Genomic DNA, 12,447 nt, shown 5'->3' on the forward strand with positions numbered 1-12,447 from the left:
CGGTCACAATGGTGCACTGTGGGATACCGCCCGGAGGCCAATACCGTTGATTTGCGGCCACAGTAACCCTAATCCAACATGGCAATACTGATTTCAGCGCTACTCGTTTCATCGGGGAGGAGTACAGAAATTGGTTTAAAGAGCCTTTTATATCGATATAAAGGGCCTCGTTGTGTGGATGGGTGCAGGGTTAAATTGGTTTAATGCTGCTAAATTCGGTTTAAACGCGTAGTGTAGACCAGGCCTAAGTCACTTTTGAAAATGGGGCTTTGTCAAAAGCACCTACATGACATTGCAGCCTATGTTATCCTGTCTCTCCCTTATTATATGACTTGGGGAAGAGCATTTAGGGTCAACCCCTATAGTCTTTACACAGGCAAATTTCCCATTGAGTAGAATGGAGATTTGCCGGAGTAGGGACTGCAGGATCAGTGCCCTATTATCCTGACCTTTACAGTTTAAATAAATGAAATCAAACCCCTCTGTGTATCAATGGAGTTTTGGATTCAAGAATAACCGCCTTCCAAAACGACAACAAAAACAGCTGGGAGCTGTTTAAAAGTGTTTGGGGTGCGGGGCTGTGATCTGTCCCCCCTTTTTCTCTCTCCCACCGTGTCCGACACACCACTTCAACACACTCCCCTTTACCCCCGCACTTCCGCCGGGGGCTGCTTGCAGTCCCGCAGCTCCGGGACGACCCGTCACGAAATAGATAGAGCCTTACACAACGGGCTGCTTTGCTGAGCATCACCTCCCCCTGGAGCCCCGCGGGGAAGGAAGGAAACCGCCCTTGGGAGACACAGAGAGAGAGAGAGAGAGATCAGCTTCCTGAACTTGTCCTGTACAGCAGCACTAAGCCAGCCTCCCCCCCGCAGGGGATCTTCGCTGCTGGCTTCTGCTGCTGCCCCGGTGTGTTGCGCGTTCGGCTGGGATGTGACCAGGCAGCTCCGGGGGTCTGAGCCAGCATTCCGGCTCCTGCTCGGGATTTTTGTAAGTTTCAGCTTTCCTTCTGGGGTCTTTGCACTTCCTCGTCAGAGATCTCCTCCCCTTAAACAAGCCGAGCAAAGTAAGATCAGGTGCCTGCAGGCGTCGTTCTCCCTTTGAAATGGAAGGATCAACAGTGGGGCGTTTTCTCTCCTTGAAAGTGGAGAGGATTTCGATTTAAAGTGTCAGGTTCCTCCCTCCTCCCAGGTTAGGTCGGGCTGGGGGAGGGTACGGGAGGGATTTTGTTGTTGTTAATTTACACATATTCTATTAATTTAGTGTTGCATCGTATTCATTAGTAACATTTGAGGGAAAAAAAAGCTGGAAGAGATTAGGTGAAATTTAGATGCATTATGATGGTAATTGCCGGGGAGGGGTGTGCAAAGCACCATGCCGATTTTCAGTGCCAGACCAGCTTTTTATGATTTTAATCGCATGCATAGTTTATTATACAAAATAAAATATTTGTTTTAATGTTCATTATTATTATTTGCTTGATTTGGATGGGGCCGGGGGAAACCTCCCTAGCTCAACAAGTGGTCAATAATTTCCCAGCCAGGTCATGTAATATTTCCCCACACATTTCTATTTTAATCTGAAATACATGATGCTTTGGGACCAGACTGTCAGCCCTTATTCACGTGAGTGAATAACATACTGGTTGTCTTACTGACTTCAGTAGGGCTATTTGGAAAGGCTCATCTACGTGAGCTCCACTATAGTGCCCTTGTTAAAAAAGGGTCAGATTCTGCACATTTGTAAGCATGCAAGTAACACTTACTCACATAAGTACTCCCATTCAGCAGAGTAATCACTTGCCTGCAGTTGCTTGCATGGTTAACTGTCTGGGTAGGATCTGGCCTTAGAGCATGGATCATTATTTACTTTGGTGCACAGTTATAAGGCCTTTCTGTGACTTTCCTCATTCTACCACTGACCAAAATAAATCACTATTTTTATTCATTTTATGATTTGGCCCTAACTGCTTTTATAACAATCACAGTCTAAAATGAGCATATAATAGCACTGTAGAATAATCGTACAGTGACATTTAACTTTACAGCTGTTCCCACAAGGACCATCTACTCAACATGCCTATCACTTTTATTGTCTGGGAAAAATGGGAAATAGATGGCAAACTAGATCTTGTTCTTTCTTTCCTCAGAATGTAGGAAGACAGATAAGGGACAAAAGAGAGACCAGTGGAAAAGCACTTGTGTCCTGCTAGTTGGACTATGGTGGCAGGAAGATGTTGGCCAGGAAGAGTATCATCCCGGAAGAATATGTGCTAGCACGGATTGCTGCTGAGAACCTTCGCAAGCCACGCATCCGGGACCAGCCTCGCAAAGCTCGTTTCATTGCCAAGAGCGGGGCATGCAATTTGGCTCACAAGAACATCCGCGAGCAGGGCCGCTTCTTGCAAGACATCTTCACCACCCTGGTGGACCTCAAGTGGCGCCACACGCTGGTGATCTTTACCATGTCCTTCCTGTGCAGCTGGTTGCTCTTTGCCATGATGTGGTGGCTGGTGGCTTTTGCCCATGGAGACATGTATGCTAGCACCGAGAACTGTACAGGCAGTACTAAGTGGACACCATGCGTGACATGTGTCAGGTAAAGTACAGTAGAAGGTATAAGGAATAGCAATGATGTGAATGCCAGGCTGCCCAAACCTAAAACTAGGCTTTGGTTTACTTAAACTGTTCTGTACAGTATAAACAACTGAAAAGTTGAGTGTTCTCCACTGGGTTCCACCAAATCCTACAAACACCCTAGACTTGGGAAATACTGTACCTCGGAACTCTTTCATCCTTACCAGATCTCCTAGAATCTGATAGTGACAGAGACCCTGCTGCTTTTCAGATGTCTCTACAGTATGTTGATAACTTTCCGTGCCTGTAAAGATAGAGCCTGCTTCAACAAAGTGGCCCTTAGGTGTGTGTTGTCAATGGTTTAGTCCTGTCTTCATCAATAACACCATCTTGAACATGGTGTGGTCCATAATGAATTTCACCTCATGACACAACAAGAAATAGCTTATCTTGAGAACTATATTTTGGCTTTGGAAAATCAGTCCAAACTTTCATAGATGACTACTGAATTTGGGTGCTACATTTTCTGGCTTGTCCAATTTATGACACCTTAGTGAGACTTGATTTCCAGAAAATGGAAAGCATCTGAATATTAGGCCTCTTTTAGATGTCTCTAGTTGGGAAGCCAAAAATGGAACTACCCAAAATCATTGTCACTTATGAAGATTTAGATTATCGATTTTAATTACAGGACAAAGGCTGTGACACACTGCATCAGTATTTATCTCAGACAACAAGAACTGATGTTAAAACACTACTAGAGTACTACGATAGGTGTCACAGGAGTGTGTTATTTTCCTTTTACTACCAACAAAACTCCCAGAACCCTAGCACTTTCCAGAACACCAGTCAAATGACTGATCAGGAGGGAATTTCAGCATGTTTCCAGACTCCAAAGAGAAAACATTAATAGGAGCAAGCAATGAGACCATTCTGTGATATGTGCAGTAAGATCCTTATTTATAGTACTTGTTCTTTGAACAGAAATGGCCTCATTAACGGTTGCCCTGTCATTTACACCAGTGCAAGGTGGGTGGAAAATGCTACTGAATCAGAATGGTTGCATTTTGCATGCAATTTGCATACACTTTGCATTGTTGTTGGGACCACACAAGGAGCAAGGTGCTGTAGAATTAGACTCATAATAGCTGTGTCCACTTTTTTCTCCCTCTCTGTCTCAGTGACACAAACACCATGGTAGCATGCACAAAATTCCAAGTGGCATTATTTCTGGCCTAAATAGGACCAGGTTCTTCATCCCTTCCCTTGTTTTTATGCTGCTTTCCTAAGTGGGGCTATTCCCCTTCCAAGCTGGACTAAACTTCATTACGTTGATTGATTTTACATTTATTTATTCTTGGGAACTGGCTGCAAGCCAGAGCTTCTGAAATGAGCAATTATGCTCAGATCACCTCTGTGAGGGAACTCTGTCAGGCTCCTTTTTCAGAGCATCTCCTCTCTGTTGTTCAAGGAAAGGCGGGGCAGGGTTTGCAGCAGCAGAAAGGGCTCCATCCCACAAAACTGCTACTCTCTAGGGAGCTACCGGAAGGAAGGACCATTGGGGCACTGAGCTTTCTACATTTGGTCTGGGACTCCCTGCCTTGACTTTCAGCTTCAAAGTAGCAGCACAGCTCCAATGGAGCCACTCTTATGGGACTTTCTTGCTGGCTGCTACCCCAGGACGTCCCCTTCCCAGAGGACATTTCAAGGCAATGGAATGCACATGCACTGAAGTTCACACTGATTCATTTTTTGTGAGGAATCTGCACGATACTCGGCCTTATGCAAGCTCTGGGGTCACATGAGCACAACCGCTTTTAAGCCGTGCCTCCTGCTGCCATGTCCCTAGTAATCCCTTACACTAGGAGACTGCTTAACTGTCTGCTTCAGGCAGTTTTATGGCTGCTTTCTGCTGCCAATGTGGTGCAAATGGGCTGCGTCCAGAACAAGGTTCTGGCCCTCTCTCTATTCCATCCACTGGCATTACCACTGATAAGTGTCCACCTAGTACATGCAGGATTTAAGGTACAAAATCCCTATTCAAACAACAATTCCAGTGAGGTCACTACATTTTACTGCAAGGGAAATGTGAAGGGTTATTATAACCAACTGAAACATAGGTGCTGGAACTATGGGTGTAAGGGGTGCTGCAGCACCCCTGGGCTCCCGACTGCTAGCCCAGTGCCTGGGGACTCTGCTGCTGCACCCAGGATCCCAGCTGCTTTAGGAAACACCTCGGTTTGAAATTTGTAACCAACATTTAGAACTCATAGAGCACTTTATGTTTTCAAAGTGCTACATAACTATTAACGACACCCCTCTGTGGTAGGTAAATATTTGTTATCCTGCCCATTTTCCAGACAGGCAAATTGTTTGCCAAAGCTGAAATGGGAATCAGTGACAGACTTGGGATTATTACAATTAGGAGCTCCCTGGCTTTTACTTCTGTGTTCACGTGCTCAGCTTGCTAGACCATAGTTTCTTCAAGGACTGAGTTTACACTATAAAAAATGTGGATTCTTTTTCAAATGAATCATTTTAAAAGGAAATTGGAGTATTTGAAATTTTAGCCATACACTTCGCTCTGCATGTGGCTGAATATTCGTCACCCTTTCACTAATTTCATTAAATACCATATTAACCCCTTCGTTCCTGAATTCTTTAGAACTATGTGCAAAAAACAAAAAACAAAAAAATAAAAAAAACCCACAAAAAACACCACATTGGTGATGACTTCCAAGAACGAAAAGCTTTTAAAAGCCCCTGGTTTTAAAACATGCTTATCAAATTTGGATTAGAGTCAGTGAGAACTCAGCAGTCACATTACTGGGAGTCACTTCCTTTAAGATGAGTTTTCTCTTTCCACAGGAAAAAATCTCCCTGATTTTGCATGTGCTATAAAACATTTTGAATTCTCTTTGTGACTCTTCGTCCTCTAGTAGTTCAAAGGACTGTTCCGACCTATCTGAAGACATAGTCAAATGCTATGTCTAAACTATGTGGGAGGTTGACCTACACTACGCAACTCCAGCTACATGAATAACGTATCTGAGTCAAAGTACCTTAGGTTGAGTCACTGCGGGAGGTTGACAGGAGAAACTCTCCCATTGACTTACCTTACTCTTCTCTTTGGGGGTAGAGTACAGGTGTCTACTGGAGAGCGATCTGCTGTCAATTTGGTGGGCATAGACCCACAAAATCAACCGCCAGTGGATTGATCTCAGAGCATCAATCCCAGCTGTAGTGTAGACCTGCCCAAAGAGTTAGTTAAGAGTTGTTCAGGTTTTGTTCTTCCAAAACCAAACCTGAAACAAAGAGTGGTTCAGAGCTACCTTTGTGGAAAGGCCATATATATTTCATTAACATAGCTCCATTATGTACGTAGATGTTACATCTGCATGGACTGTAATACATGAAAAGGGCCATTGTCATATTTGTTCATATGCATCAATATAAGATTCTATGTATGGCATGTCCAATAAATAATCCACATGCTACTTATGTAGCATTTACATATAAATTACAAACCTAGATCCAGATTTAAATTTGGCCTTATCTTGACAGTGAGTTGAACCAAAATGCTAGGCCAAACCATCCCCAACCTTTGGGAGATGAAGGGAATGAGTGTAGAGGCCCATTGACTTCACTGAGCTGCCTAGCCCCACTGGCTTACTCTCACTTGTGAATGCTGCAGGAGCCATGCTTCTAGGGGTTTCCGCTAGTGTGATTGTCCCCAAAGCCCACTGATGGGGCTATGTAATGGGTTGTGCTCTGTCCTAGCTGTGGCACGCCCTCTGTGGGTAGTGTCCTGCCCGTTGTCTGCCCTGCTGTTTGTCTGTTTGGGACCCGCGTTGCTCCCTGGCTTGCAGAGTCCTCTTCAGGATGCAGCCCCCCGGCTGTGCCCCACTCAGGTCTCTCCCCTCTCGGGGGTATCCAGAGTCCTCAGTCTGCACCTGCCCTGATGGCCCACTGCAGCCCCAGAGTCTAGCCCTCTGCCTCAGGGGCACCGACAGTCTGTATCGGGCCACACTCCTCCACGGCCAGTTGCAGTGTAAGTGGAAGGAGGGGGGGACCCAGGCCTGCCCACTACTCTGTGTCCCTGCCCAGGAGTCCCTATGGCGGCAGCCATGTCCTCCCCTGCTCTCCCCTCTACTGCTTGCACTCCCTGGGCCACTTCTCCTTTGGCCCTTGGACCTTCTCAGCCCTTCTAGTCAGGGGCTGCAGCCTGCAGGTCACAGGCAAGAGCCCTCTCTCTGCTCCCCTGAGCCTGCCCAGCACTGCTCTGTTCAAGGTGTTACCTCCTTACCTCAGGAGCCAGTCCTTCTCCCTTGCTAGTCAGGGAGAGACTGCTCTCTCCTTTGCTAGGCAGCCTTCATATAGGGCCCAAGTGGCCTCTTTCTTTGCCCTGATTGGCTCTCCACAGGCCTTTGCTGACTGTCTGCCGGTCTGCGCAGCCTCTCTGGCCTATTCCAGCCCTTTTTCTCATGGAGTAGGACAGCCTCCCCACTACAGGCTAAAAGTCCGGAGGGGAAAGTAGTGTAAGGGTACGTCTACACTACCCGCCGGATCAGCGGGTGGTGATCAATCTATCGGGGATCGATTTATCACGTCTAGTGTAGATGCAATAAATCAATCCCCAATCGCTCTGCCATCGACTTCTGTACTCCACCATGGCGAGAGGTGGAAGCTGAGTCGATGGGGAAGTGGCGGCAGTCAACCCTGCGCCATGAGGATGCGAGATAAGTTGACTTAAGATACGTCAACTTCAGCTACACTATCCTTGTAGCTGAAGTTGCATATCTTAGGCTGAACCCCCTCACACCTCCCGGTGTAGACCAGGCCTAAGTTAACTCAGGCTGTACTCACTGCACAGCTTCCCCTCACTGGTTTGGAGAGTGGGAGAATCCAGAAAAGTCAACCATCTCATCCACACTCCTGCCTCCACACCCCTGCCAGCTCTGTAGAAGTGGGGGTGGTGTGCTCCTGACTCAGAGGTTTCATTGAGTGGAGCGAAAGAAAAGAACACTCCAGGAGTTAGAGCTCTCCGCCTGCTAACATGGAGAAGAATATGGACCATTAGGCAGGGAGGTTAGGAGAATTGTCCAAGGCCAGAGAGAGAGTCAATGCCAGTATTCAGGATTTCCAGGCTCTCAGGTCTGTCCTTTGACCATTAAACAATGGCTCTTGCTCCTGCAAATGTTGAACATGCAAAACTGCCACTGAAGTTAATGGGAGTTTTAAGTAGCAACAAGTGCAAGAATGAACTCTTTCGTTGCTTCCTATTCAGTGTACACTGTTAACTTTTCTCCTTGAGGTATTTAGATAACTAATTGTATGCAATTTTCTCCGTAGGTCTTTCACTTCTGCTTTCCTCTTCTCCATTGAAGTTCAAGTGACCATTGGTTTTGGGGGCAGAATGATGACAGAGGAATGTCCTATGGCCATCACTGTACTGATTCTGCAGAACATTGTAGGTTTGATTATCAATGCCGTCATGCTGGGCTGCATATTTATGAAAACTGCCCAGGCTCACAGAAGGGCAGAGACCTTGATTTTCAGCCGGCATGCGGTGATTGCCATTCGGAATGGCAGACTTTGCTTCATGTTCAGAGTGGGAGACCTGAGGAAAAGCATGATTATCAGTGCCTCGGTGAGAATACAGGTAGTGAAGAAGACGACTACTCCTGAAGGGGAGATCATCCCTATACATCAGCAAGACATCCCTGTGGATAACCCTATTGAAAGCAATAACATTTTCCTGGTGGCTCCTTTGATCATTTGCCATGTCATAGACAAGCGGAGTCCTCTCTATGATATCTCTGCTAGTGACCTTGTCAACCAAGATTTAGAACTTATAGTGGTACTTGAAGGAGTAGTAGAAACCACTGGCATCACCACACAAGCAAGAACATCTTACATAGCAGAGGAGATCCTGTGGGGCCACCGCTTTGTGCCCATCGTAACAGAAGAGGAAGGCGTGTACGCGGTTGATTATTCCAAGTTTGGCAACACAATCAAGGTAGCAGCTCCGCGGTGCAGCGCTAGGGAGCTGGATGAAAAGCCTTCCATTCTCATCCAGACTCTTCAGAAGAGTGAGCTGTCTCATCAAAACTCTCTGCGGAAACGCAACTCCATGAGGAGGAATAATTCCATGAGGCGGAACAACTCCATGAGGAGGAACAACTCTTCCCTCATTGTGCCCAAAGTACAGTTTATAACGCCCGAGGGGAATCAGAGTGTGTGTGAAACATGATATACAACCTCACATGAGGCAGAGTCTCTGATAAAGGTTGAGAGGCCAAAAATGTTTTTAAAGAAACAGATGCAAAATAGAATTGTACTGAAGCTATTTATTCTTTTACTTAATGAAAGCATCACATAACAGCAGTAGGAAACACTATAGCACTAGGCATATTAATTAATGAATAATGATGCTCAGAGTAAAGGAGGCATGATTCACTCATGTAATGTATTTTGTATTAATATGTGTTTTAGTGGCATGTTAGATTTTTTTCCTATCAAGGAAATCTATCTGATGCTTTTCTACAGACTGTCATAAAATGTGTTTTACTTTTTACTTCTGGATTACGCACTGTCAGACAGTGGGCTGATTTTCAATAGCACTGCGCACCTAGTAGCTTCCAAGTATTTATGTGGGATGCATGGATTTACGGTTAGTAGATTCATTGATTCCAAAGGCCAGAAAGGACTTCTCTGATCATCTAGTCTGTCCTCCTATATATCATAGACCATAGAACTTCTCCAAAATATTTCCTAGTGCACATCAGATCTTGATTTAAAAATTGCCACTCCTGGAGGATCTACCATGACCTTTGGTAAATTGTCCCAATGATTAATTACCCTGACTGTTAAAAAAATATGCCTTATTTCCCGTCTGAATTTGTCTAGCTTCAACCTCCAGCCATTGGATCTTGTTATGCCTTTGTCTGCTATACTGAAGAGCCCATTATTATATATTTGTTCCCCTTGTAGGTAATTATAAACTTTAATCAAATCACCCCTTAACCTTCTCCTTGATAAGCTAAATAGATTGAGCTCCTTGAGTCTATCACCATGAGATATGTTTTCTAATCCTTTAATCATTCTTGTGGCTCTTCTCTGAACCAATTTATCAACATCCTTCTTAAATTGTGAGCACCAGAACTGGACACAGTATTGCAGGAGCAGTCATAGCAATGCCAAATACAGAGATAAAATAACCTCTCTACTCCTAATCAAGATTCCCTGTTTATGCATCCAAGGATCACATTAACCCTCTTAGTCACAGCATTGTTTTTTGGAAGTAAAGTGTTCATAAACAATTTCCCATTATCTTTCAATTTATTCTGATTAAATTCTTTGTCCCAGCTGATTTGCCTCAGAATTGTTTTCAGCTTTGTGAAATTGGCCCTTTTAAAGCACCGTGTGTGTGTGTGAATAAGGATAACTAGTTTGGACTTCATTCTGTTTGCACATTATAAAGTCTGTTTTGGGGGGGTAATATCCTGGCTCCACAAAAGTCAATGGCAAACCTCATCCTGATTTCAATGGGGCCAGGATTTCACTCGCAGTTTTTAAAAACTTGGTTCCACTGGTTTCTGAAAAAGTCATTAGCAACAGAAGGCCAGACTATTTAAAGAAATGAAAACTGCACTCTTTAGCACCACTGTTGGCAACATCAGTACTGATTGATCACAAGACCACAGCTTAAAAGTGGTCGTGCCATGACCCCAACCCACCAGCTCTGTGGCCTGTGGAACTTTGAGCAAGTGCCAAAACCTGGGGGTGAGGGATGATGTTTGCCACCCCTACACCCTCTCATTGGTGCCAGTGCTTCCACCCCTGCCTGCTAACTCTCTTGGAGTGTGGCTAGCAGGGGCAGCTCCAGGCACCAGTGCTCCAAGCATGTGCCTGGGGAGGCAAGCCACGGGAGGCGCTCTGCCAGTCACCGCTAGGGCAGCAGGCAGGATGCCTTCAGCGGCTTGCCTGTGGAGGGACCAGCGGACCTTCTGTGCTTGTGGCGGCAAAATGTCTGGTGGCTAGTGAGCTGGTGCAGATAATGAGCCTGTCCATTTGTTAGTAGGGTGATCAATACCATTTAAAATAGATCTGGGGATCTGTATCTCACCACCTTGCATCCACGGCCACGACTATCAAATTGTTCAGAGATGTTTGTTTGCCCATTTGTTTGAAACAGGCAAAGCACCATTCCATCAGCTGTTGTATAAAACCAAATTTTCCATAAAATAAAAAAAAATAGCAATAATGACTTACTCTGCCTCCTTTGTGGGTTTTTTCCCACCCTTCTTGCCCTTGTCTCATTCTATTCTCAACTCTTCACTGTTTGTCTTGATTCTTCCTTTCTTCAGCCTTTTTCAGGGCCCCTTAGTTTAATGTTTCCATATTATTTCACTCTCTAAATATTTCTGCTGAGATTTTTTCTTCTTCATAATGCGCTGTTTAGTTCTATCCCCCAATTTGGTCTCTCAATCTCAATACCAGTACATTCTCGCTCCTTCTACTTTCCCATCAGTTCCAATCATTCTACCACTATCATTTCTTATTGTTATTTATTTTTTGTATTGTGGTAGCACCAAAGAGCCCCAGTCAGGGACCAGGACCCCCTTGTACAAGGCATTGTACACATGCAGAACAAAAAAACTGTCCCGTTTTAATCCCGTCCAGAATCTCTTCTCACTGCACTTCTAGCACCCAGTCCCCTTGGGGGCTCTGCCCTCTCTGGAATGAGAACCACAGCCAGGTCCAGCTTCCCCTCCACGTGTAGATGGAGACTATATTTGGGAGAGTGAGTTGGTGACAGCTGGTGACTTTGCGGGTGTCACCATCTAAATCCAGGTGAACTGAGCCCTCAGCACAGCAGGGTGAACTGATGACAGCACTGTTTCTGAGTGAGCAATGCAGTCTTGGGTGAGGGAGCATTGTAGAAATGCTGACATAGCACACACAGTGTTCGTGACATCACCAGAGATCAGCATTCCTCACAGAACATAGGGCTCCACACAGATTGAAGCATTGCCTTACAAACCACAAGATGCTGAGGGGGATTGAGTTGGCCACTCTATATACCAGAGTTTCTGAAGCTCTTTTTCTTCCTGCCATAGGTTTTGCAACTGATAGGGGATGTTTGGCCCTGTATCAAGTTTGAGGTTATACACGTTCAAAGGACACCATCAATTAAAAATCAGAGACACATTTTTCAAATATGGCTGCTTAAAGTTAGCTTCCAATTCCATGCAGGGACCTAAGTAAGCAGCCTGACTTTGGGGCAACCAGCAGCTCCCAGTGAAATCAGTGCTTTTGAAAGTCTGGCCACTGATAGAGTTACCTATCTCGCTGAATTTTTTGTGCCCAGTATTATTACCCATAATACCTAAGGTTATTATAAGTGAAAGACATTAAAGGAATACTATATTTCTCTCCCTTTCCCAGCTCATTTATTTTATGCATTTGACAGCTTTTTGTATGTAATAAAATCTAGTGCACTCTGAATGGTCAGTCAAATTTCCCTGTTTTATTTTTTTTTAAGTCTTTTACACAGCAAGCAGTGGGAGAGAAAAATATTTTAGAAGAGGGAAATATGATTGCAAATCCAAAAAACTAACCAGGGGATTCAATGGCAGATGTAGTATCTTTAAACTTTTTCTCTCCAATAAAATAGACTGGATTACAAGTTGACTCTGCCTCTTTTAATAGAAATGTAAAGGAATAATGTCTGTCATCTGCATGGAAAACAAAAACATCCAAGGTTACAAAAGCAAGGATTTAAAAAAAAAAAGAATACCCAAGTGTTTGGAAGGGCTCCAAAGCCTGATGCTTCAGGGCACAAACCAATCTCTGAGTAATACGGTCA

The 12,447-nt window shown here is 44.8% G+C and overlaps 1 protein-coding gene across 2 annotated transcripts; it reads left to right on the forward strand.

Moving 5' to 3' along the window:
• Nucleotides 1-775: 775 nt before the first annotated feature.
• On the forward strand, nt 776-10,006 carry KCNJ8 (potassium inwardly rectifying channel subfamily J member 8). Of its 2 annotated transcripts, none has more exons than XM_050969085.1 (3): nt 776-990; nt 2,150-2,598; nt 7,929-10,006. In XM_050969085.1, exons 2-3 carry the CDS (start codon nt 2,234-2,236, stop codon nt 8,827-8,829), a joined length of 1,266 nt encoding a protein of 421 aa, XP_050825042.1. In that variant the 5' UTR covers nt 776-990; nt 2,150-2,233; the 3' UTR covers nt 8,830-10,006. The 2 variants fall into 2 exon arrangements, with proteins under 2 accessions (XP_050825042.1, XP_050825043.1); XM_050969086.1 differs by lacking the exon at nt 776-990 and adding an exon at nt 1,099-1,191.
• Nucleotides 10,007-12,447: the final 2,441 nt, after the last annotated feature.

Source organism: Gopherus flavomarginatus, chromosome 1, assembly GCF_025201925.1.
Source record: "Gopherus flavomarginatus isolate rGopFla2 chromosome 1, rGopFla2.mat.asm, whole genome shotgun sequence".
NCBI classification, from domain to species: Eukaryota; Metazoa; Chordata; order Testudines; family Testudinidae; genus Gopherus; species Gopherus flavomarginatus.

What these genes read in the sequence shown, in the direction of transcription:
- KCNJ8 (XM_050969085.1), top strand. Translation starts at nt 2,234, where the DNA reads ATGTTGGCCAGGAAGAGTATCATCCCGGAAGAATATGTGCTAGCACGG. An exon ending in CCATGCGTGACATGTGTCAG is followed by an intron (nt 2,599 to 7,928) that starts GTAAAGTACAGT and finishes TTTTCTCCGTAG; the next exon opens with GTCTTTCACTTCTGCTTTCC.